Below are 25,357 nucleotides of genomic sequence, written 5' to 3' on the forward strand. Positions count from 1 at the left end.
TCCCCAGTTATGCATTGCCAAACGCGTTGCTCCACCTGCTCTTTGCAATATTAATTTTACTTCCACAATAGTTGGCCTGCTCTGTTTTAAAAAGCCATGAAGGCATTTGTTCTTTGGGCTCAAGATTTGCTAGAAAAACAAAGGTGTCCTACAATCCACCTGGATCTACGATTCAAAATGAGCCTCACCTGTCTCGGCACTACCACAGACTGCTCTTTCCTGCTCCTGTGTATGTATTTACACAATGTATGTGCGTCAAGCTGCATTGAGATCCCCAAGCTCAGAGATTTAACATATACAGACCTGGGGAAAGGGCTGAACCTTGAAATACTGCAGTTCTAGCAGCCTCACACTCACACACATTTAATGGCATCCTGCAAAGGTAAAACAGGGACAATAATTTACCAGGTTCTGTTTCCATTTCCTGGTCCCTGTCTCTATGTTTGCCTTTTGAGACTTGTTAGTGTGAGCTGCAAGAATTGCCATTCTTGTTAGTATGAGTTGCGAGATTGGCCATTTTTCAGGGTTCAATCTTGTGGTCACAGGGGCTGTGACAGAATCATAAAGGGGACCTTGTAGGGCATCAAGTGCAAGCCTCTGCTTGATGCAGGAAATCTGGAGTGAGAGCAGGTGTGGGAAACCTTTGGCTCACCTGATGTTCCTGAACTACAACTCCCATCAACCCAGGCAAGCATTCCCAATGGCCAGGGATGATGGGAATTGTAGTTCAGCAACACCTCCGGTACTAGAACATCTTCAACAAGCAGCTGTCTGGCCTCTGTTTGCCCGCCAACCCTCTAGGTCAGCCTTTCCCAACCTTTGGATCCCCAGATGTTGCTGGACTACAACTCCCATCAGCCCCAACCAGCATGGCCAATGGTCAGGAATTATGGGAACTGTAGTCCAGCAACATCTGGGGACCCAAAGGTTGGCAAAGGCTGCTCTAGGTAATTAGTTCCATTACCAAATTGCTCTTAGAGTCAAGAGGCTTCTCCTAATGTTCAAATGAAACCTAACTTCTGGTAACGTTGGCCAGTTAGATCTATTTCTGCCATCCAGGGCAGTGAAGAACATTTGTTTGGGCTCCTGCTGGGAGGAAGGGTGGGATATAAATCAAATAATAATAAATAAATAAGAACATGCCTTTTGCCCTCTGCTATATGACAGCTCTTCAGGTAAGGTATTTGAAGAGTACTATCATTTCATCCCTCATTCTTCTCTCCAGACCAATGGTGGCTGGTGCCAACTGTTTGGCAGGCAGGAAGCCCAGACAGTAGATGGAGCAAAGAAGTAGGTGTCACTTCTTCACACATGGCACAGTTAAACTATGGAATTTGCTCCCACAAGAGGCAGTGATGCCCACCAACGTGGATGGCTTTAAAAGAGGATTAGACAGATTCATGGAGGATAAGGCTATCAGTGGCTACTAGCCACAATGGCTATGCTCTGCCTCCACGGTCAGAGGCAGCATGCTTCTGAATACCAGTTGTTGGAAACCTCAGGAAGGGAGAGTGCTCTTGCACTCAGGTCCTGCTTGTGGGCTTCCCATGAGCATCAGGTTGGCCACTGTGAGAACAGGATGCTGGACTAGAGGGGCTACTTGTCTCATTCAGCAGGGCTCTTCTTATGTTCAATGTCAGGCAAAGCCAACTAATTCTAGTTTTTCCAGGCTGAACACACTCAATAATGTCAACCTTTTCTCTCAGGGCTTTCCTCATATGGGATGTCATTGGTAAACAGGAAGAGCTGGAGGGTCTGAATGATATGGATCCTAGCCAACAGAGGCATCATAGCAGGCATTGCCAACATAGTGCCTTCCAGATCTTCTTGGGCTTCAACTTCCATCAGCCCTAGCCAGCACAGCCAATGGTCAGGGATGATCAGATTTGCACCCCAACAACATCTGGAGGGTGACATTTTGGCTACCCCTGCATTACAGCATAGAAGCTATGCAGAAACAGACCGCTGTGTCTGTTTTTAAAGCAGAAATGTGACTCAACAGACCTTCCTTACAGATTAATGACTAGTTCAGAGGACTGGAAAGCAAAGAGGTGCAATCCCAGAGTCAATAAAACGTACCCAGTCATTAATCCCCAGGAAATGCCCAGAGTCAAAGATCATAACAGCTATTAGAAATCATTAATGAAGCCAGAGGAGGCGTATATATATATATATTATTTCTCTGGGCACCAGCTGTAAGGACAGGGCAATTAATGGGTTTTGACAGATGCCAGGAAAATTATTGGACTCAGCCTTCAGTATTCTGCTTGGTGCAACAACCTTGTTTATCACTAGGTTTATGGGGCTCCTGATGAAATCTAAGAAAAATGCTGGGATTCTTCTCCTTGGTTTTTAAAAAAGGACTTTTCTGAGCCAATCTGACATCTTCACAATAAACCTGAATGAGTTTCTATGCTGCTTTTGTCTCCATATGCTCCCTGGGGTCCACCTTTTTAAAAATAAATAAATAAAATAAAATAAAAGAATAGTTAGGATCTCTTAATATTTGAAGCAAACCCCCCCAAACCTGGTGCCCTCCAGTCATTGTACTACAACTCCCATCATCCCTGGCTGTTGACCATGCTAGATGAGGGTGATGGGAATTGTCCAATAACAAGTGGAGGGCACCATGTTTGATGTAGGGCATAGCTAATCTGTGTTAAGTGAGCCTGAGTATGCTTGCTAGCTAAACCCCCCCCCCCAAAAAAAAAACCCATGCTTGGATCAGACCAACATTCACACAATCCAGCCTTCTTTGAAGGGAATGTCAGCAACCAGCAAGGGCTTCCTGGTCTGCCAGAAAGTGGCCAGTGGTCCACTGGTGGGCTGTGATTGACCTTCTACTGATCTCCTGATTTCTCCTGCAGTTGCTGCCTCGCATAATTTCTTCTGCTAGCCATGGGTGGAGCTAGAAGCTACACAGCACACTGAAGCCCTGCCCTCAGCTATCAGAAAGCTGATTCATTCGACTATTTTCACAGTCAGCTGACGTGCAGCAGTCAATCCCTGTCCACCAGGCCTTATAAAGGTCTAGCTTCAGAGCAACCAGTCTCTGTAGCATGAGAATGCTCCTCCCTAAGTGCCTTCTGCATTTTCCCTGGCTCCTGTCCTGGATCTTGACGCCTACCTGTATTGTTATTATTATTGTTATCGTTATCATTTTCCTACCCTTCCTCCCAAAAGGAGCCCAGGGTAGCAAACAAAAACATTAAAACATCTTAAGAACAAAACATAAACCATCACCACCAGCAGCAGCAGAAGCCCGGGGAAGAGCAGCTGAGTGAGCCCGATGACATGGAGAGGAAGACAACAGTGAAACAGCAAACAGCTTTGCTGTAACAAATGCCCGTCACCCTTCTGCCTCTTGGAAGCTGCCGCCCCCGCTAACACCACCTCCTCTTTCTTGGCGGTGCCGATAATGATAATGTTGTTATTTAATTTTATTTGTTATTATAATGTTGTTATTTAATTTATTTTTTGTAAATTGTATTGCTTTTATTGTATTTTTATATTGTATTTTTATACCTGTGTTTATTTTTCTTTGTAAGCTGCCTTGAGGGCCTTTGGCCGAAAGGCGGGGTATAAATAAAATTTAATAATAATAATAATATTTAAAAACATATTTAAAAATAAATCTTTCAAACATGTTTTAAAAAAATCTAAAAACAATTCCAACACAGATGCAGACTGGGATAAGGTCTCTATTTAAAAGGCTTGTTGAAAGAGGAAGGTCTTTAATAGGCGCTGAAAAGATAACAGATGACGCCTGTCTAATATTTAAGGGGAGGGAATTCCAAAAGGTAGGTGCCACTACACTAAAGATCTGATTACTATGTTGTGCAGAACAGACCTCTTGATGAGATGGCATCTGCAGGAGGCCCTCACTGGCAGAGTGCAGTGATCAATTGTGTATACAAGGGGTAAGACGATCTTTCAAGTATCCTGGTCCCAAGCTGCAGAGAGCTTTATACACCAAAACCAACACCTTGAACTTGGCCCACTAGCTAATGGATAGCCCATGCAATTCTTTCAGCAGCAAAATTGCCGCCCTGGGCTCCTACTGGTAGGAAGGGCGGTATATAAATAAAACAATAATTTTATAATAATAAATAAAACATATTGGCAATATTCTGACCCAGTAAGCAGTCATGCTGCTGCATTCTGGACCAGCTGCAGCTTCTGAACCAACTTCAAGGGCAGCCCCACACAGAGCACATTACAGTAATCAAGCCTGCAGGTTAGCAGTGCATAGACACCAATGGTTAGGCTATCCTGGTCAGAAACAGCCACAGCGGTCTTACCAGCCAAAGCTGGTAAAAGGCACTCCTAGCCACTGAGGTCACCTGGGCCTCTAGCAATAAAGATGGATCCAAGAGCACCCCCAGACTACGGACCTGCTCTTTCAGAGGGAGTACAACCCCATCCAAAGCAGGCAATTTACCAATTATCTGAATTCAGAAACCACCAAGCCCACATTGCATCCATCTTGCTGTAATTCAGACTCAGCTTATTAGTCTTTATCCAGCCCATGACTTGAATCCAGGCACTAGTTACAGGCCTTGTACAGCCTCTCCCGATTCAGATGTTACAGAGAAATAGAGGTGGGTATCATCAGAGTACTGCTAACATCTCATCCCAGATCTCCCAATGCCTGATGTCCAAAGCCGCTCCCAAGGGCTTCATATAGATGTTAAACAGCATTGGGGACAAGATGGTACCACAACTGCCAGGGGTCAAAAGACAATCACCCAGTGGTATTCTCTGAAAACAACCCTAGAGTTAGGATCAGAACCACTGAAAAAAGTGCCTCCAATACCCATCTCACCCAGTCGGCTCAGAAGGATATCATGATTTATTTATTTTTATTTGTTTATTAGATTTATTAGTCGCTCATCTGGCTGGTTGTCCAGCCACTCTGGGCAACAGTCCAGCCACTCAATATCAAGTAAGAATTATAGGGTTTCACTCCCCCTGTCCTTCCCACAATAAAGGTCATCCATCAGGGCAGCCAAGGCCGATTCAGTCCCATAACCAGGCCTGAACCCAGATTGGAATGGGTCAAGATAATCTGTTTCATCCAACAGTACTTGCAGTTGCTGCACTACAACCCTCTCAATCACACTGCCTTAAAAAGGGGGTGTTTGTGACTGGGTGATAATTGTCACAGACCAATGGGTCCAGGGTGGGCTTTTTCAGGAGCGGCCGGATAACCAACTCTGTCAGGGTGGCTGAAACACACATTTGCTTCTGTCCCACTTTGGCTGACAGCCCCACTGTCACTCTCTGTCCTTTCCCCCAAAACACAATTTCTGGGCCATCTTAGTAGATGCTAAGCCTTTGGATAGGCACATACAATTTCTCTCTGTGTGTGGGGTTCCCCTTGCAGCAGTGCTTAGCAATTGCCAGATACATTTAGCAAAAGTTCATATTAAGTATATACAGCCCTCCACAATGTGGCCTTTCCCAGAGTTGCCTGAATAAAGACAAACACTAGAGCAGGTGTGGGGAACCTTGAGCCCCCCAGATGATGTTGAACTACAGTTCCAACCATCCTTAGCCAATGGCCAGGAATGATGGGAGCTGTTGTTCAGCAACATCTGGAGGGCCAAAAGTTCCCCACACTTGCTATTATTGTAAGGTAACATTGATTTTATGTTGGGAAATGTTTGTAAGAAATATAAAAAACTGAAACATGTTGCTTGCATAAGTATTCAACCCCCACACATTAATATTTGGTAGAGTCACCTTTCACTGCAATAACAGCTTTAAGTCTTTTGGGGTACATATGTACCAGCTTTGCACACAGTGTCAGAGGGAATTTGGCTCATTCTTCTTGGCAGATTTGCTCCAGGTTGTTTGGACATCACTTGTGGACCACAATTCTCAAAGAGCACCACAGATTCTCAATGGGATTGAGATCAGGACTTTGACTGGGCCACTGTAGGACATTCACCTTTTTGTTCCTGAGCCACTCCAATGTTGCTTTGGCCTTGTGCTTGGGATCATTCTCCTGCTGAAAAGGGAATTTCCTCCCAAGCCTCAGTTTTTTAGTGGACTGAAGCAGGTTTTCTTGCAGTATTTCCCTGTAGTTTGCTCCATCCATTTTTCCTTCAGTTTTAACAAGATGCCCAGTCCCTACTGATGGGAAGCATCCTCACAGCATAATGCTGCCACCACCATACTTCACTGTAGGGGTGGTGTGTCTTGAGGCATGGGCAGGGTTAGGTTTGCACCACACATAGTGCTTTGAGTTTTGGCCAAAAGCTCTATCTTGGTCTCACCTGACTACAAAACCTTTTCCCACATTGCAGTTGGGGCACTCTCATGCTTTCTGGCAAACTCCAGATGTGCTTTCAGATGGTACTTTTTGAGTAACGGCTTCTTTCCTGCCACCTTCCCATACAGGCCAGTGTCATGCAGAGTTGTTGATATGGTTGACTGGTGCACCATTACTCCACTCCCAGCCAATGAACTCTGTAGCTCCTTCAAAGTGATTGTTGGCCTCTCTCTGGCTTCTCTCGCAAGTCTCCTTCTTGTTTGACTGCTGAGTTTTGAGGGACGGCCTTTTCTTGGCAGTGCCTGAGTGGTGTGATGCAGCTTCCACTTCCTGATTATTGATCCAACTCTGCTCACTGGGATAGCCAAACACTTGGATATTATTTTGTACCCTTTTCCTAATCTATGCATTTGTATTACATTATCTCTCACTTCTGTAGAATGCTCTTCATTTTCCTTCAGATCCACAGCCTGACCAATGAACCTTCAACAGTCGGGTTTTTATTCTGACAATGTGACAGCAACTATAATGGTTCACAGGTGGAGGCCAATGGTAAGGTAATTGTGTCCTCGACAGGGCAATTTCTTTCATCTGTGAAAACTGGGAGCTTCCACAGCGCAGGGGTTGAATACTTATGCAAGCAACGTGTTTCAGGTTTTTATGTTTCTTCTTATGTTTATGTTTTATGTTTCCCAACATAAAACCAATGTCACCTTACAATAATTGATTTTGAGTTTCAGTGTTTCAACATAAAATATCATACAGGACAAAATCACAATGTACCATTTGTAATTCAGTAATATGAGAGCATTGGTCAGAGGTCTGATTACTTTTGCAAGGCACTGTATATATATATAAATGAATATGCTCAGAGGTCAGTCTCATTTTATTCAATGGGGCTTGCTCTCAAATAAGGGTATTTTTGGTTATACCACCTTTCAGAGTAAATTTCCAAAGTGATGACCAATACCAGAGTGTAACAATCACCTCATCAATGATCAAAACTTCACCAGAGGCTCCTTTCTGAGAGATGAAGGCAAAGTGTAAGGAACCATAATTGAGTAAACAAAACCCACCACTCATTGCTGAAAGCAACAGCCATGGTTAATCATTTTATTTGAAAAATCAGAACATAGCATTCTCTTAACTCTTAGCTCAGCTCCTACAATGTTTGTCCTTGCCTATCAGTCTACCAGTTCATTAACCTACCAGTTGATTAATCTACCAGTTAAACCAGGGGTGGGGAACTTCAGGCCTGAGGGCTGAATGCAGCCCTGCAGGCCTCCTTATCTGGCCCTCAAGACTCTCTCCAGGGCATGCACCCTACCTAGGCCACACTTCCCACTACCCCTGCTCTGTGTCCTCCTGAGTGCTTTGCCCTTCCTGAAACGTGTCCTCGAACTTCGATAATCCCTTCAGCTTGCTTGGATGGACAGAGCTGTGGGTGTGGAAGCCTATAGCTTTGCATGGCTGGAAGGTAGCATTCTGGGCACAGGTAAGAGTCACATCCATTGCTTCCCACACTTCTCCCTCTGGTCCCAGCCGCCATTGGCATGTGACACCTGGAAGATTCCCCATCAGGGAATGTGGCGCTCAGGCTGGTAAGTTTTCCCTACCCCTGAGTAAAACCAAGTAAAGCTTGCTGCTCCGATGAATAATAACAACAATAACCATAATAATATATTGAGGGATAAAGAAACTCACAACCTCGCTTACCTCTAGCAGCTGAACTGCACCTTCATGTTCTTTCTTAGCTTCAACCTGAGCCTGAAGAAGAAAATGAGACCAACCTCTGTTACACTAGAATTATTCCACGGCAACAGATCTTTGCCAACATGGTTTTTCACACATTCTGGGACTGGTCACAACATTTTTCCACTCTAAGAGGTTGCACCAACACAGTCTTAGAGGTATGTTGCATCATCCCTTGCAAAGTATCAAGGAGATGCTGGGATGGTGCTGCTCATATTGGTGCACACACACCTCTGTTTTTGTTAATGTTATTATTATTCCCAGTATTCCTCAGTGCCACCTAATACCTGCTTGGCTCCTAAAATAACCTCTGGGGATAGGCTGTAGCACAGGAGTTGGGATCTGTTTTCCATGCAGAACCTCCCAGATTCAGTCCCCAGCATCACCATGTAGGGCTGGGAACATCCCACATGTAATCCTGGAGTGCTGCTTCTGGTCATTACAGACAGTACTGAGCCATGTGGACAATGGTCTGACTCGTTACAGAGCAGCTTCCTATGTCCCTGTGCACACGCCACCTGAACTCTTTGCCTTCAAAAGAAACTGATCCTGTAATGGCTGCTTTGAGAACCCTCTGACTCCAAGGGGAAAATGGGGGTGTCTGGTAAAGCCTCCTTCTATTCAACTACATCACATGTATTTTCTTCCTGTTTGCTTTTTGTGTTCGGTTAATAGACGTTCTGCAATAGCATAGCATCTGATAAAAAACAGCACAATGCATGACACAGAAGATGTCTCTGGAGTGCAAACAATACCTTAGCAGGTAATAAGAAACCTTTGTCTTAGCTACCATCACAGGTTCAATAAAATCATATAAATAAATATATCTTTCCAGAATTCTAGCTCATAATAATGGTGCGGAAAGCGATGCCAGTACTCACTGCAAACCTAGGTTCATAATGTACTTGGTTATCTTATTGCATCTCCTTATCGGCAGCATGTCTGGGAAAACAATATTATGCTTGGAAAGCAAGACAGGGGCACTTTGAATGGGTGAGATGCTTTGTGTATCCTGAAATAGGACAATCGCTCTGACTGTGCTATCACGGGTCTAAGGTGAAAGTAGCCGTTATTAGCTTTCTTAATGGGAAAAGCAGGTACAGAATTCACAAAAGGAGCAACTCCCCTATGAGGAAAAGGTACATTTGGGGCTTTTTAAAGAAAGGGCAAGCAAGAGGTGACATGCTACAGGTGTATAAAATTATGCATGGCATGGAGAAAGTTGACAGAGAAAAGTTTTTCTTTGTCTCTCATAACTTGTGGGCATCCAATGAAGCTGAATGTTAGAAGATTCAGGGCAGACAAATGAAAGTACTTCTTCACAAACTGCATAGTTAAACTATGGCAGTGGTTCCCAAACTATTTTTTCCCATGGATGACTTGAAAATTGCTGACACTCTTGGTGGAACGTTAAATTATTTTTCTGCCTGTTGCAGCAATTGTAATTGTGCTAGATGCTGTAAGAATTTTAATCGCATTTTTATGGGCAGACACACCACAGGCCACCTGAATGAAGCTCACAGACTAGAGGTCCACAGACCACAGTTTGAGAACCCCTGGTCTCCAATGATGGACTCTCCAAGGTTTCAGACAGGGGATCTTTCTCATACTTACATGGAAAAGCCAAAAATTGAATCTTTTGTAAGCACAGCATGTTCCCTCCCACTGAGTTATGGCCTTTCCCTTAAAGTAGTGGAAATGGAACACAGCGTTATTCATCACCAGTCTGCTTCATGAGCTTGAATCAGTCCTCAGCCATTGCCAGAGATGGAACAGCATTTCGCAGGATGCTACGGCTGGCTAGCTATCAAAGAACAGCAAGATAATGGACAAGGTGCCCTTAACAGATGATGGCACCAATAACTAATAAGGACCAAAGTTCCCATAATATTGGGGGGGGGATGGTTTCTAGAACTAGGTCAAATTATATGTCTACCATATTCTTGTAGCGTCCTAAGTAGAACATCTACAAATCAAGAAGCAGGTTATGAAATTGTGTTGTAAAATCTAACTGGGACCTACCTGTTTCATCCCCTGTGCCCTCCACGCTGCAGTTTTGCCCCATCCCCTGCTTTTTGCCATTCCCTCCCCCTGCCCTTCGTTACCTTCTGCAGGAGTTCAATTTCCTGCTGTTTTGCATTGAGAACAGCCAAGGCTTGCTCATGCTCCAATTCCAGCTGCTGCCGCCGTTCAGCAGCCTCTCGCATATGCTGTTGAGTGGGAAACAAAGCAACCTGTCAGGGAAGCGGGGAACAGTTGCATGTAGGGATGGGGAGGAAATTGGATTCAGTTCACATTTAAAGCCAAATCTACCAAATTTGCACTTTCTGAAACTATATGAGAACCGAAACACAGCCATTCTTCCAAAGTCACAATTCTCTGAATTTCCCAGTGCAGTTCTCCAACCAAGCAGTGTTTACAAAAATGCATATATTAGGGGAAAGTGTGCATAATAATGAATATATAAGTGGAAATAACATACAAAAATGCATTATATTAGGAGAAAATGCTTGCAAAAATGTGTACATTAGTAAAACCTGCATACGAAAATGTGGCTATTAAGAGAAATTTGCACTAAAAGGCTGAATATTCATGCGGATATTTTCTTTTAAAAAAAGAAAAAATAGCAAATTATAGAATTATAGAATCGTAGAGTTGGAAGGGGCCTATAAGGCCATCGAGTCCAATCCCCTGCTCAATGCAGGAATACAACTTAAGGCAGCCAAGTGGCTGTCCAGCTCAGGGCTGGATTAAGCTGAGGAGGGCCCCTAGGCTGATTGGTGTTTGGGGCCCCCTTCTCCCTACCTTTCAGCTTTTTTTGCGCAGGTTTGCCATCAATCAAGATGGCGGCCAAGGTTTCCCTAAGGGACTGAAGCCTCTGCCGCCATCTTAGTTGATGGCAGCAATGCGTGTGTGTGTAGCACACATGCTTACCATCAACCAAGATGGCGGCAGAGGCTTCAGCCCCTTAGGGAAACTTCGGCCGCTATCTGGATTGATGGCAAACTGCAAGAAACAGCAGAGAAAAAGGTAAGTGAAGCAAGGGGATGGCGGGCGGTTTGGAAGCTCTTGTCCCGCGATATTTTTTTTTAGCTTATGCAGGGGCCCCCAAGAGCTCCAGGCCCCTAGGCTTCAGCCTACTAAGCCTAATGGATAATCCGGCCCTGGTCTAGCTACCTCTTGAAGGCCTCCAGTGCTGGAGAGCCCACCACCTCCCTAGGTCAATGCTACAGAAACGTAGAGAACTGAATTTAAGATTGGGAAAATGAGAAACTGTGAGAACTAACACTGACAAATCCTTCCATTCCTAGTTGCATGCTTCCTTCTATGATGCTAATATTTTGAGGTGCTGTGCAATTAATCCTTAATGGTAGGGGGAACAATGTCAAATGAATATGACAGAATATTTGCCCACCGAATTATTCAGAGGCTGCCACATGGTGCCTATGGGTGCAACTGGTGTCCTTGCAGTCTTTCCCAGGTGTGCACGAAGCCTCTGAGCCCCCCTTCACACACACCCTCCTATTCATAAGCTGGTGAGGTGGTGACCTTTTTCTCCCTTGAAAAGTACATAGAAATGAAAGGGGGAAGTTAGAAGAGTGACACTCTTTCCAATTCCATCTTTCAGCTCAATGTTTGACAAAGGCTTATGCACAGTAACAAGAACTGAGAGAACAGTTCTAATGTAGGAAGCCAGGCTGTAAATCACATGGCCTTCAATGTCTCAATGCTAATGTCCAGAATATGGGAAACTAACAGGATGAACTTGAACTCTAAATACAGGAGGGTAAATACGACTTAATAGGTATAACTGAAATTTGGTGGGGTGACTTCCATGACTGGAATGCAGCAATTGAAGGATACAACTTGTTCAAAAAGAACAGAAGGAATATAACAGGAGGTGGAGTTGTGCTATATGTTAAAAATATATAATCCCTGCACAGAAATATAGGAGGATGAGCTTGGTAGCTGCACCGAGAGTATCTGGAGTACAATAATTGGGGCAAGGAATAAAAGGTACATGGTGGTTGGCATCTACTACCAACTACCCAATCAAGGAGAAGACAAGAATAAAACTTTTGAAAAGCAAATTGCCAATGTTTCGAGAAGGCATGATGTATTCATAATGGGGGACTTCAATTACCCCAATATCTGTTGGGAGACAAATTCTGCCAGAGTAGAGATGAACAAATACCCCTGGTACAAATAGTCAGTGTATAAAAATTAACCTCTGCTATCAGAAACATGAAGATTGGCAGTTCTGTTTAGCATTTCATGGCCAATAGCCCTTGATCATCCTTATGTTCCTCTGTGGATGTATCTAACATCTCTTTTAAAAGCTAGCCTCTCAGGAAATGGTTTAACAGAGTTCACCCCCTCCCTTTTTTGTCCTTTAATCTGGCCCTCCACTTCCCCAAACCTTTTCTTCTGTTGCAAACTATTCCTGTTGAAAGTGCCGCGACTGTAAGTGGTGCCTGCTGAGGCCTTTAGGGTGAACAAAAATGGGTGAAGTATCTTTGCGACTTCATACAGGCCATCTTCCCTTTTGAAATTGTCTAGAATGAGCTGGCAAAAGCTGCACAAACTACGCACAATTATTATTATTTGGTCTGCTTTTGAAGGACTAAAATAGGAATGAAAAGCATATCCAGGCTGCTTTGCAAATCAGTTTTTGGTAAAGGGCAAGGGGCAGATGTTGGAGAACTTTTTTCTTGCTATCGCTTAAACCAAAGGCAGAGTTGTTTTCATCTTCCATTGTTCCCTCTGAAACATCCACGCTGTGCCCTCCTTGGTCTCCCTTTTTGCTTGCCCAACAAAGTTAAGATTGAAAAGCAATGCTTGAACTTTTTTTCTGCATTGTTCCAAAAGAGGCTGTAGAAGCTGAGATTGTGGTTTTTCTGTGAGCTCACAAAATGTGTGTGTATGCGTCTGTGGCTGGGGGGAGGGGGATAGAAAAAAATTTAAAAAACACAACACCCCACCTTTTATAGGTGAGCATTAACCATTTAGAAAGTTATAATCATGCTAATTTTTATTTCAATAGTTCTTACAAATGCCACATAATATTTGTTCTGCACTTGCAAGAAATCAGTCCATTAGTATAGCAGCACTAACACTTTAGAATTCCTTGACTGTTAATATTAGGCATGAGACTTCACTGTATTTTTTTGCACCCTGCTAAAAGGTTTTTTGTTCCAGGAAGCCTAGCCAGGTATGTAATTTTAGCATGGAATTTTGACAGGTGTAAGAGTTTTAAATGAACTGATTTTATTTTTTAAATGTAACTTGTTTTTATTGGTATTTTAAATAAATATTTTAGATTGTCTATTGTAAATCACAGAGATGATGATGATGATGATGATGATGATGATGATATCCCCCTGGGGTGGCATCTGTTCAAATAAGTGGCATATAAATTTTGTGAAAGAAAGAAAAAAAGGAAGCTCTGCATGCCCACTGGTAGAAGTACAGGGTTTGCTAACTACCTTGTTGAGAAGCTCAGCTTTTTTTTTCATATCAAAGTTTCTAGCCCTCATGTCTGCAGCCAAAGTTGGAGGAAACGCTGAAAAAAGTTGAAGAAAACTCTTCTTGCCTCCATCACTGTTTCTGTGAGGAAGATAACTGGAAGTAATTTTATTTCTCAGATGCATGGTAGGTTAAGCTGAGAGTGGACAGCTCTCTTCACAAGGTCAGGCTCCTCTCCACGTGCAGAATGAATGCATGGGGGAGCAGGCTGTGGCAGGTTCCGCCTCTTGCCATCTCTGTTTTAAATTCATCTCTGCAATGTGCGTTTGTGCATAGGCAGGGGTCCCATAATGTGGGAAACCCTGCCACCCAATCAATCAATCAATCAATCTTTATTTTTACCCCGCCCTTTTTCCAAAACTGGAACTCAGGGCGGCTTACAAATAAAAACTACACATAGGTAAAAAACATACAAAAATATACAATTAAAACAGAATTAAACTATTCGTAACATTAAAACCATAAAACATACACTTAAAATACTAAGACAATTTAAAACTTTAAGAATAGGACTATAGAACAATACAACAGACCTTATGAGGCCCTATCTTAAACATCTTCTAGTCCAAAAGCCTGTCGGAATAAAAAAGCTCTTTCTGCATGTAGAGAGGCATCCAAAGTTGTTGTGAAGGCTAACAACTTGCCCAAAGTCAGCCAGTGCCAGGGCAAATACTCGCATTGAATCTTGAACCTGGGGTACGCTGGGTGAAGTTTCTACACAGCCCTGCAACTAGCCTTCCTTGTTAGGTGGGGCAGCCATATTTCTAGGTGGGTCAGCCATGTTTCTCAGTGGGGCATTGGGGGGAGAGAGGTGCATAGTGCCAGCCATTCGCCCCCACTGGTGAAGAGGATATGAAGGTCAGGCCAGGAGAAGAGAAAGGCAGTGAACTTTCCCCTCACTCCTCCTCCATCCAGAGATTGCATTAATTTACATGACTGAAGTTTAATCTGTTGAACTGTCTCATCCTTTTTTGAGATCCCCAGGAATACCAGACTCAAAAGCTTAACTTTGCCTATAGCTACAGTCCCCTTTCACCTGTGGTCTGTTCCTGTGTTCAGATTCTTCATGAACTGAACTACTTTGGTAAAGACAGTGAGCTCCTGAGCTTGGCTTTGATGCTGCATTAGGTATCTCAGTTTTAGATTCCACCTGAAAAACAAACTTGTCCATACTACAAGTTTACGGAAGGGCAGAGAGAAAATAAATACTTTAGGGTGTTTTTGTTAACTCCTCGACATTCTCTCCTTTTGGTCTTATTCCTGGCCTTTAGATTTTCCTTCCTGTGAACAATCAAGGGAAAACTTGTTGACTTGCTGCTATATAAAGGATGAACTAAGTAATAGGACACTAACTGTAGAAAGCAATTGTATTTTTCTTTTAATGGTTGCTGGCTTGATTTTTCTGTCCAGAAATCCTGAAAAGGCCTCATGCTGAGCTGCAAATATTGGGAAAATCAGAAATTAGGCCTGAGTTACAGCCTAGGTGTCAGCCACCCAGCTAGCTAGCTAACTGTAGTGTACACAGCAACATTTCCTCTAGGATTGTTTTCATCCTTTGCCATCAATTAATCAAAAAAACAAGAAAAAAATAGCCACTATGACTGTGAGCATATTGAGTGCTTTAAAGAGTAATGGGTAGCCATTTTTTTCAGATCACTTTAAGTTATCTCTTGTAGTTTACCCTTTAGCAATTAGCACCCAGTACTGTTCTACTCATTATAATAACTGCAGCTGAAACTGAAAAGCAGAGCAAAGGAAAGTTCACGGGATAGAGTCTAACTCTAGCCCATAATACAACATTTTAATATTTAACTCTTCAAGGGCCACGTTACTATACAGGCTATTTTTTTCAAGATCACTTAAGTAATTATAAGGTGATTGTGATCATGAAAAATCCACCCTCAGTTACGGAAAGTCTTGAGTGAGCAGACTTTTGGGAGCTCTTCCAGATGGGGTTTTTGTTGCCTTGCCTTATTCACTGAATTTTTCAGAGGGTCCCATTCTTAAATTGCTCCTATTCTTAAAACAAGCTGTCACTCTTTAAATGGAGGTTGTCACTGACTGTTATGTGACAAATTAAAAAGACAATCTCCCCCCAAAACTGGGGGGGCAAAGCACAGCTCTAGGGGGTTGGCAGTGCACCATCTCCCCCCGGCTACAGGCCTGGTTCTGCCCGGGCCACACCCTCCAGCTTCAGCCAAAGCAGGGAATGGAAGGGAAACCAACCACAGCAGCCAAGGAAGCCTCTGTGCACTAACTGGCCAGAGCAGATCATACTCCATGACCCCTATTAACAGTCTCTGTTATAGGAATCAAGCTGGCCTGGGAGTCTGAGTAACTAGGAGACCTTCTCTTGCTAGCTGTAGACAATCTCCACCTCTGTTCCCCTCTTCCCTGCCCTCAGCTGCAGGACAGGCAGGTCTGACACTTGCTGAGCGTTATGGCCCAGCAGGTATTTGAACCCAAGTCTCTCCAGTCCAAGTTTGGCACTCTTTATTATGCCAGTTCCTGCAATGGTTATTGCCTCAAGGCAGCTGAATAAACTGTTCCTAATGCTGACTTACACAATTAATGATTTTATTGGTTGTTTTACTGAGGAGCAACCTTGATTTATCTGTAGTTTTATTTTAATGACGTCTGTGTGTGTATCTGCTTCTAAGCCAACTTGAAGGAAAAGCAGGAACTTAGGTTTTTCAAATAAAAATAATATTAAACTAAGTCTCTAGTGATGATATACTCTCAGAATTAACCTCTCGCTACAATTCTCTTTCAAAAATGTATGTTTTTAGTACTTATTATTTATGCAGTTTACACATGCAATGCAATAACTTCCTTCATAGTCATTTACAGAGTCAGAAATAACAGAAGGCAATGAGTTGCAGGCCCACTGAAATCAATGAACTTAAATCCATTGATTTCAGTGGGTCTAGATACAAGAGATGCTATTGGAGGTCACTGATTCATAGGGTCGCCATAAGTCATAATCAGCTTGAAGGCACATAGCACACACACACACACACAGTCTGGACATGGCTTAGTTGGATACAACCCAACAGAAACTAAAAGTAGACTGAGGCAACACAACCCTTTGAAATGCCTGGGCAAATAAAAATTGCTTAAGCTGGCACCAAAGCTACTGTAATGTTGGCACCAATCATCTCTCTTTTGGGATGGCATTTCAGATGTTGATTGGAAGTAATGATTTTGACAAATTTCAGGGAGGGGGTCAGTGGAAATGTGACACCTGAAAATAGGTGCCCCAATCTGAGCCGGCCCTAGGCCCATTTGAGCCTGGGTCCAACTCGCAATGGGGCTTCCCTTCTGTTCCTAGTTCTGCCTGACAGTTCCCTTCACCTTTATATTTGCAAAGGAGGTTATTAGACAGGCCTGGCTGACTCAGTCCTGATCATGTGATGCCATTTTGTGAGAGGAGTATTAGGAAGCAAAGGAGATTGTCTTATAGTAGTCAGACCACTGGTCCACCTAGCTCAGCTTTGTCTACAGTAACTGGCAGAGGTGCTGTGGGATTTCAAACAGGAGACATTCCCAGCAGCCCTCCTTGGAAATTCTAGGGACCGAACCTGAGACCTTCTGTGTGCAAAGCTGATGTTTTACCACTGAGCCAAGGCTCTTCCTCTTTATTGTCAGGATCATATAAGATGGGTTAATGAGCCTGTCCGATTAGTGATGAACGCCTTCCCCTTCATAAGGGTAAGGAGGTTTTTGCTTGTAAAATGGGAAAGAGAGATCTAGCAGGGGACATGCACATAAACCACGTTAGATTTTATTTTTTTCACAAGCATTCCTATTGAAGGCTTGTAAACCCTCAAGGTTTGTTGAGCATTTGATGGGAACACTCAAATCATCCAGATGGATTTCAAGGCAAAATTAGGTGGGGTGGAGGTTGCACATCACTACTTTGAAGACTGGGCAGTGCATTTGTCTCCCTTTCTGCATGGCTCTGTCCCCATTCTCTCCAAAGTGTGTGCTTTGCTCCAGGGGACAAGATTGCTTTGCTGAAGAAGCTAATCACAGGAACAATTTGCAAGAGGACTTCTTTGAGATTATATTTATAGTGCTTTTTGTGCACCAGGTGACCTTTTTGCACTGGCACTCACAGCACTTTTATCAAGGTATGAGTACCAGCACCTCATTTTTAACCCCCACCCCACCCATGTATTTGTATCTATATCTATATCTATCTATCAATCTGCCCAAGGAATAATTTGCAGGAGGACTGTATTGGGATTAATTAAAACAACAACAACAACACTGTTCCAGGAACAGATTTATGTTCAAAAGTTCCAATATTTATAAAAATCTACTGTCAACATTATCTGCAGCTCAAAAGGCTTTTTGAATGTTGCTGCCTTGTTTCGGAAATATAACTGTAATGAAATGGAAAGTGATACAAATTTAATTCCATGCTAGAATGCGGCGATCAAACAGGCTTGTTGCCTTGCTTGGCAGACGCAACACTGACACCGCAGCAGTGACACACATTGGGCAGAAAGGAAGGGGTGGGGAGAAGACAGAGGTATTTCCTTTAAGATGTTATATTTAACTTTTCATAGTGTTGTGTCAGCACATTACAGCCCTGGCCCTTCTGCCAAGTCCGATATGGTGAAAGGAAGAATTAAAATTGCTCCGTCTCAATGCAGGGCTGCTTTTTGATATTTAGAGCTGGAGGAACAGCAATCAAATGAGCACCACATTCCTGGTTAGATTATTACAAGATGCAGGTGGCTAACCCATGATGGGGGAGAAATTCAATTTTGTTTGCATTTTAATAAGAAACTACCTAATCCATGCTTTAAAACAAAAGGAGAGCCCTGCTGGATCAGGTCAAAGGCCCATCCAGTCCTGCATCCTGCTCTCACAGTGGCCAACCAGATGCCTACGGGAAGCCCACAAGTAGGACAGGAGCACAACTGCATTCTCCCCACTTCTCAAATAAATATGTGAATTGAAATACAGCTGTCTTTTGAAATCTCTGTATTTTGCAATGCAGTTCTCCAACCAACCAACAAGTAGAGATGCATATATTAGGGAAAATGTGCATAAAATGCATATATATATATGAGTGAATATAACATACAAGAATACATTACATTGGGGAAAATTGCTTGCTAAAATGTGTATATAGTCAAAACTGCATGCAAAACTGTGTTCTGTTAGGAGAAATCCGCACCAAAGTGATGATGAATTTTCATGATTTTTAAAAATAAATTCCATTGCTATGGAAATGCGGAGAACTAAATTTAAGACTTGAAAAGTGAACTAAAATTGACAGATTCGTCCATCCCCACTTGTGGCACAGGGCCCCACACACATGACACAGGGCACGGGGGTCTGCAGCAGTCCTGGCCAGCATCAAAGTGGGATCAGAGATGTCAGGACTCAAACCTATGCTGGGTGTTGAACTTCAGATCTCAGGGGTATCTGGAAAGGGTTCAGTCTGTGTGCTGCCACCAAGCTCTTGGCCAAAGGGGTAGATATGCAAAGAAATCAGACTGCCCAATACATTTGGGGGGGCGCCCTAGTAGGCATTTATCTGTGACAGGGCCTTCTCAGTGGTGGTTCTCCAACTGTGAAATACCACCCCTGGTGTGCTGCATCTCTCTCCTCCATTTTTGACTTTCAGGATCCCTGAATCCCTGCCCATATTAGCTGGATCGGATGGGAGATGGAGTCCAACAACACCTTGAAGGGTCACATGTTCCCCATCTCTGCTTTAGACTGAAATCAAGCCTGGTGCTAACACAAGTGGGAAAATGCATCTTTGGACTAATCTTACATTACATTAAATGTATTATTGTATCAAACATGTCTGCTATTTTTTAATAGTAGCTGCAGGAAGCCTCAATCAGGATCGAAACTGCAATGGGGGGTGAACCCTTCCCCCCTAGCTTAGCCCCAATAAAAATCACTCCCAAGCTGCAATTTGTTATGGAAAGGAAGCTGTTTTCAGTGCCAAGGGTTAAATCCCTCATTCTATGTTACCACTCACCACCACCCCAGCTTCCTTAAAAAAAAAGGAGATTAAATGCAATCACGCAATTTGGCCCTTTGCCAAGTGTGAGGATCACAGAAGAAGATATTTAAGGGGAAGCTGGAACTCCTCAAACAGGAAACGATGGATCCTTCTCAGTGGTGTCTACTCTGCTTATGGCATGCCTGGCACCACCATAATCTATCTTTAGACACCAGGAGAAAAATACCTCTTCTCCCAGGCATTCGGCTTTAAGTTTTTGGAGGGCTTTTGATGTTGAGGCCTCTTTTAGGGGGTGGGTTGTTCCACCGTCTTATCCATGTATTGAGTTTTTTAACTTTTTATTTGTGTTAGTTTCATATTGGTTTAAATCTTTTTATTTTACGTCACTTTAGGTTCATTTTTATGAAGAAAAGCAACTACTACTACTACTACTACTACTACTAATAATAATAATAATGATAATGGTTTCAAAGGAAAGCAGTCCAATTCCATTATTGGGGCTTGCTTAAAATTAGAGTAGCCAAGGAGCCGGAGGGGAATTGCATGGTTTATAAGCCACTGCAAGACAGAACATGGTAGAATACCACGGGGAAGGCAGAATATATAGGATGCAGTGAACAGGGAGTGAAGTTATATCCTGTTACTGTATTTTTTTTGCCATTGATTTAATAGGTTGCACAGAAGACAATGGCATTGCTTACTGTGTATATACCATGCACAGAGTCTCAGTTTGAAAGTACATTACATCAACGTTATCCAAAAGAACTGCATACGTGAAAAGACAAAGAGTCAAATGGAGGCTTAGCTCATATCCACACTATACATTTAATGTTTAAAGCACATAGCTTCCCCCAAAGAATCCTAGGAACTTTAGCTAACCCCTCACAGAGGTACAACTCCCAGTGCCCTTAACAAACTACAGTTCACAGGATTCTTTGGGGGAAAGCCATGGGCTTTAAATGTGTGTTGAATGCATGGTGTGGATGTGACCTTAAAGGCTGCTGTGGCCAGAGCTTGGAAGTAACTAGTTACAAGTAACGAATTACTTGTAATTCATTACTTTTCTGAGCAACGAGTGGGTAATTCCTTTACATTTTGATTGTAATAGGAGTAATTTTACTACTTTTCTGGAGTAATTGTAACGTTTCCAGCATTACTTTTGGGCATTACTTGGGGGGGATTTGTGGATGAAAATTATGTGCCTCAAACTGGGCTTCTGTGGAGCGTAACATTTCCCTCATGCTCTGTGGATGGGTAGGAGGCAACGAGGGAGGAGGCGGAGAGTGAGACGGGGTGGAGTGGAGAAAACAATTATTTAAAAAAACGGATAGTGGTGGTGAAGAATGGAGTGGAGGGAAACAGGAGCCGGAGGTGAAGAACATGGATAAAGGAGAAGGAGGCAGCAGCAGAACGGAGATAAAGAACTGTGGAGGTGAAAGATGACAAAGTGTGTGTGTGTGTGTGTGTGTGAGAGAGAGAGAGAAAGAGAGAGAGAGAGAGAGAGAGAGAGAGAGAGAGAGAGAGAATACTGTGTTTGCACTTGGCACACAAAGTGGCCTCCACCACCCTCTCTGGCTACTGTGCTGCATTTGCAGTATTTTAACTTTTTGCATCTCAGGGGAAAATGTTTGCTTGAGTGAGTGTCCCTTAGTTGGTGGCAGGGCAAGGTCCGGGAGGTGGTTAAATGAGAGAGATTATGCTGGCTGGCTGAGTGGGGGGGTTGCACTTGGTTTGATGTGGAAAGATCTGAGTAGTGGCTTCAGCCTCCCTCCCCACCTCCCTTACCAGCGGAGAGACTACCATTGCTGTCTTATGAATAAAAATAATTATTCTACTACCTCTGTATGTGTTCATTTATTTTTAATGTTGTTTTAGGCTACTTAGATGTGCAGCAGCCAAGGCCAGCACCTTGTAGGCATTTTTGTAAAGTAGCTTAATTGTAATTGTAGTGATTACTTTGGAGGAAAAGTAAAGTAATCAGTTATTTTCAGAGCAATTGTAATTGTAACGGTAATTACTACTTTTTTGGACCATGTAACTGTAACTGTAATTTATTACTTTTTAAAAGTAATCTTCCAAGCTCTGGCTGTGGCACCAACCACCAGTAGATCAATCCTGAGTAGGGATGGAAAAAATCTGTCAGTTTTGGCTCTCTTAGTTTCTCATTTTTCCAATCTGAAATTCAGTTCACCACATTTCTGTGGCAATTTGTAGGTTGTTTTTTTTAAAAAAAAAACACGCATGAAAATCCTCCAGCATTTTAGTGTGAATTTCTCCTAATAAACACATTTTATAGGCAGTTTTGACTAGCATACACATGGTTGCGAGGAATTTCTCATATAATGCATTTTCTATGTTACTTTCACTCGTATATTTATTCTTATGCACACTTTTCCCTAACGTATGCATTTTTATAAACATTGTTTGGTTGCAAAATTCAAATAAGTGCAAATTTTGAAGGATGGCTGTGTTTTGATTCTCATATTGTTTCGGAAAGTGCAAGTTTGATACATTCGTCTTAAAATGCGACTTAAATCACATTTCTTCCCCATTCCTAATCCTGGCCTTCCTATTACTCGAATGGTTGAAAATTCCAAGTTCACAATGCCAAGCTGGGCCTTGCTGTGTGTTGCAAACATTTCAACCATTTGCTGAGTATCTTGCTAACAATGATGCCACCACTGACGACAACAGCAGCAGCAACAGCATTTATATATCACATTCAAGTGACCAAAGTGCTTCACATACACTCTCTCAGTTCTCTCTCTGCATACCTTTAGGACCTGCTCTAAGTTCTCCAGTTTGGCTTGGAGCTGGAGTTTCTCCTTCACAGCCAAATCGCGTTCTTGGGTCACTGCGGCGAGAGTTTCTCTAAGCTGATCATAGTCTGTTTTCACCTAAACAACAACAGAGGAACAACTGTCAGCGGACAAACTGCCTTGCAACAGGCGCCATCAACAAGAGAGAAAAACCGTATGATTTATTATCCTCTCCCCACACACACCCAATATTCTTTAAAGGAAAAAGCTTTATCATCCATGGATCTTTGGGTCTATTCACTCCTTGTGTTGCCATTGACCTTTTTTTGGAAGTTAAAAGCTGGGTTATACAGACATTGTTAGGTGAATGGCAATGACAGTGGGAGGTGGGCAGAAGGGTTTTCTCCTTCTGTCCATCATTGGAGAAGTTTTGCATTTTTAAACTGAAAGGGCGGCAGAGGCAAGATAGTCTGTTCAGAGTCCTGATGGGGCATTGTGTTATCTGGAGTGATTTGTGCAGGGTTGGGAGGATTGACTCTGGATGTTGTGAGGTTTGTGGGGTGGAAGAAATGGTTGATCATGTTTTATGGGACTGTTTGTGGTATGTGGAACACTGAGAGCCTCTCCTTTGTAGGTTTAGTGATTTGGTGCTTACAGGTTTGCTTGTGGGGGCTGTCCTTTGAAACAAGTATCTCCAGGGCTCAGTGTGGGAGATCAGATGACAGTTTGTGAAAGATACAAGGCTTTATCAAAGGCTGTGAGTGATACGTGATAATACTGTTACCGGTAGGTGGTGGTTATAGGGCCTTTCCTTAGCTTTGCTTCGCCATTAAATCAGAGAAGGAGGAGGAAGAGAAGATGAAGAAGACAAAGAAGACTATTAACACACTCAGCTGGTTGGGGATCTTATTTATGTCATGGAGAAGTAGGTGTGTATAGACAGCTTGTAACAAGGTTGCTCCTCAGAATGCAATTGTGTGAGCACCACCAGCACCTACTGGCTAGTGACCATGACATCACTCGCATGCATCCCATGGTCCTTTTAAGGATCACTAAACCCATCTAACTGTGGTCCATGTCAATTTTGCAGGTTCTTTTGAATTCACATTATTATTTTATTTAAAAATACTAACATCATATAAGGCAGCCCAAGGACTGACTTTTAAACTTTTCCCCCTTTCCTTTAAAAAAAAATAGTTTATAGTTGCTTGGACTGCCCAGAAAGTGCAGCAACTTCTCCATGCTATACAAATAGGGCCACAAAAGCCCTTAAGAACATGGCAGTTGATGACCTTCTGACCTTCCTCTGAACCTTTTATGGGAAAAGGATGGATGGCCCCATGTCCTGATCACAGTAGCAATGTTTGCCCCCGTACAATCTGGCTTGCACCTAGGGTAAAAGTGAAGATTGAAAAAAATTAAAAGGCACCCCCTTGGACTGCCTCATGGAATTTGGCAAGGGTGCAGATTCTGGAATGAATTATGAGCTGTATCCATAGAATCATAGAACAGTAGAATTGGTAGGGGCCTATATGGTCATCAACTCCAACCCCCTGCTCAATGCAGGAAACTAAGATAAAGCATACTTGACAGCTGCATCTTGAAGGCCTCTAGTGCCCATCACTGCCTTAGGTAATTGGTTTTACTGCTGTAACACCTAGGAAGTCCAACATTCTCTGTCTACTAGCACAAGGGCTCTTGTGCTAGCAGATGGTGAGTTTTAAGGTTGTGCAACAAAGGAATCAAATGCGACAGCTGTGCTAGCAGAAACTCATTGTGAAACAGATTGTGAAATATATTATGCAACAAAGTTACCGGCAACCTGCTTCTGCCTTCTCTTGTGCAACAACATTCCACTAGTGCAAAACATTTATCTGGTGGAACAAGTATACCGCTAAGTCAGTTTAACTTAGTCCTACCTTGATACAACTCACTGTTTTGAGCTGCACCTTAATTATGAAGCCATGAGTTCACTCAAGAATGCAGACCCCAAATTCCTCAAGTATCCCTGGGTCCATTAGGAATACACAAAAGAAATCTGCAACATGTGACTACAGAACTAAGCCTCTTGAGAACCTCAGCTAAATAGAATAAAACAAACATTCTAGCCATTAAGGTTATGAAGTTGTCCTTGAATGTTTGTGGCCAATGTCAGGTTAGCCCTCAGAAGCCAGAGGAATTGCCAAATGAGTTTTCTAGTGGTGAAAAGCAGCTGCCTTAGTGAACATCTGCATGCACCAAGACTAGAGCCAATGCATCCATTACCCACTCTAATTTCTAGAGACTCCAGGAAAGGAGCTAAACTCAAAGAATGACAATTCTGTCAACTCACACTACACATCTGAACAAGTAATCTCCTAAAAGCAAATAAGTGGGACAGAATGAAGACACTAGCCATGGTGGCTGGTGCCCATTGGGACTGATAGGTGGAAAGCAGGGAGACCAACAGTAGGTGGAGCCAGAGCTAATGACTTCGGGAGCAACTCATTCTAGTTTTGTCTCCATCCTCCTTCCTGCTGAGTTCTGCAAGGGCAACACTGAGCCTGAGGAGGAGCAGGGAGATGACAGGCAGTGTCACCTCCTAGACTGGATGTAAGGAAGGAAGTAGGCAGATGGGAGCTCGATTAGGGCAGTCTGAGGTTGGTGAGGCAGTGCCCCATTTGCCCTAATAGACCAGCCTCCACTGGGACTGCCCCTGGCAAATAAGGGTAGAATTTGGGGCTCCTTCACACGAAATTTAGATTTCTAATTTTAAGTATTTAGCCAAGTGGGTAGAGATATCCATATGCTGGTGCTTCAGCACTGTCCACTGTTAGCAGAACCTTATTTTCTTCTTCCCTCTGAATTTTGCCTTGAACTGGGTGCACAGCAGTGACTGATCTAGTTTGCCCCATATCCAGTGTGCTTGTGGAATCTGTCAATCCCATTTGTTCATGCTTATGCAAGTGGATCTAATGACTGCTTCTGCAAGCTGATGTCTTGGCAACATATGGGCCATACACGAAATGAAAATTACATTGGAATGTTGGAGTCCCCCAGTGATGGCAA

At 43.0% G+C, this 25,357-nt stretch overlaps 1 protein-coding gene across 13 annotated transcripts in view; it reads right to left on the reverse strand.

The window, feature by feature from the left end:
• Positions 1–25,357, reverse strand: part of RIMBP2 (RIMS binding protein 2) — a 274,019-nt gene that overhangs the window by 76,872 nt on the left and 171,790 nt on the right. For all 13 annotated transcript variants that reach the window (XM_061602674.1, XM_061602665.1, XM_061602672.1 and 10 more), the window contains 3 exons: positions 22,325–22,447; positions 10,135–10,239; positions 7,994–8,044 (listed from right to left, as the gene is read on the reverse strand). In XM_061602674.1, coding sequence (XP_061458658.1) covers positions 7,994–8,044; positions 10,135–10,239; positions 22,325–22,447 — 279 coding nt within the window. The remainder of the gene's footprint in view (positions 1–7,993; positions 8,045–10,134; positions 10,240–22,324; positions 22,448–25,357) is intronic.

Source organism: Rhineura floridana, chromosome 19 (assembly GCF_030035675.1).
Source record: "Rhineura floridana isolate rRhiFlo1 chromosome 19, rRhiFlo1.hap2, whole genome shotgun sequence".
Taxonomy (NCBI): Eukaryota; Metazoa; Chordata; class Lepidosauria; order Squamata; family Rhineuridae; genus Rhineura; species Rhineura floridana.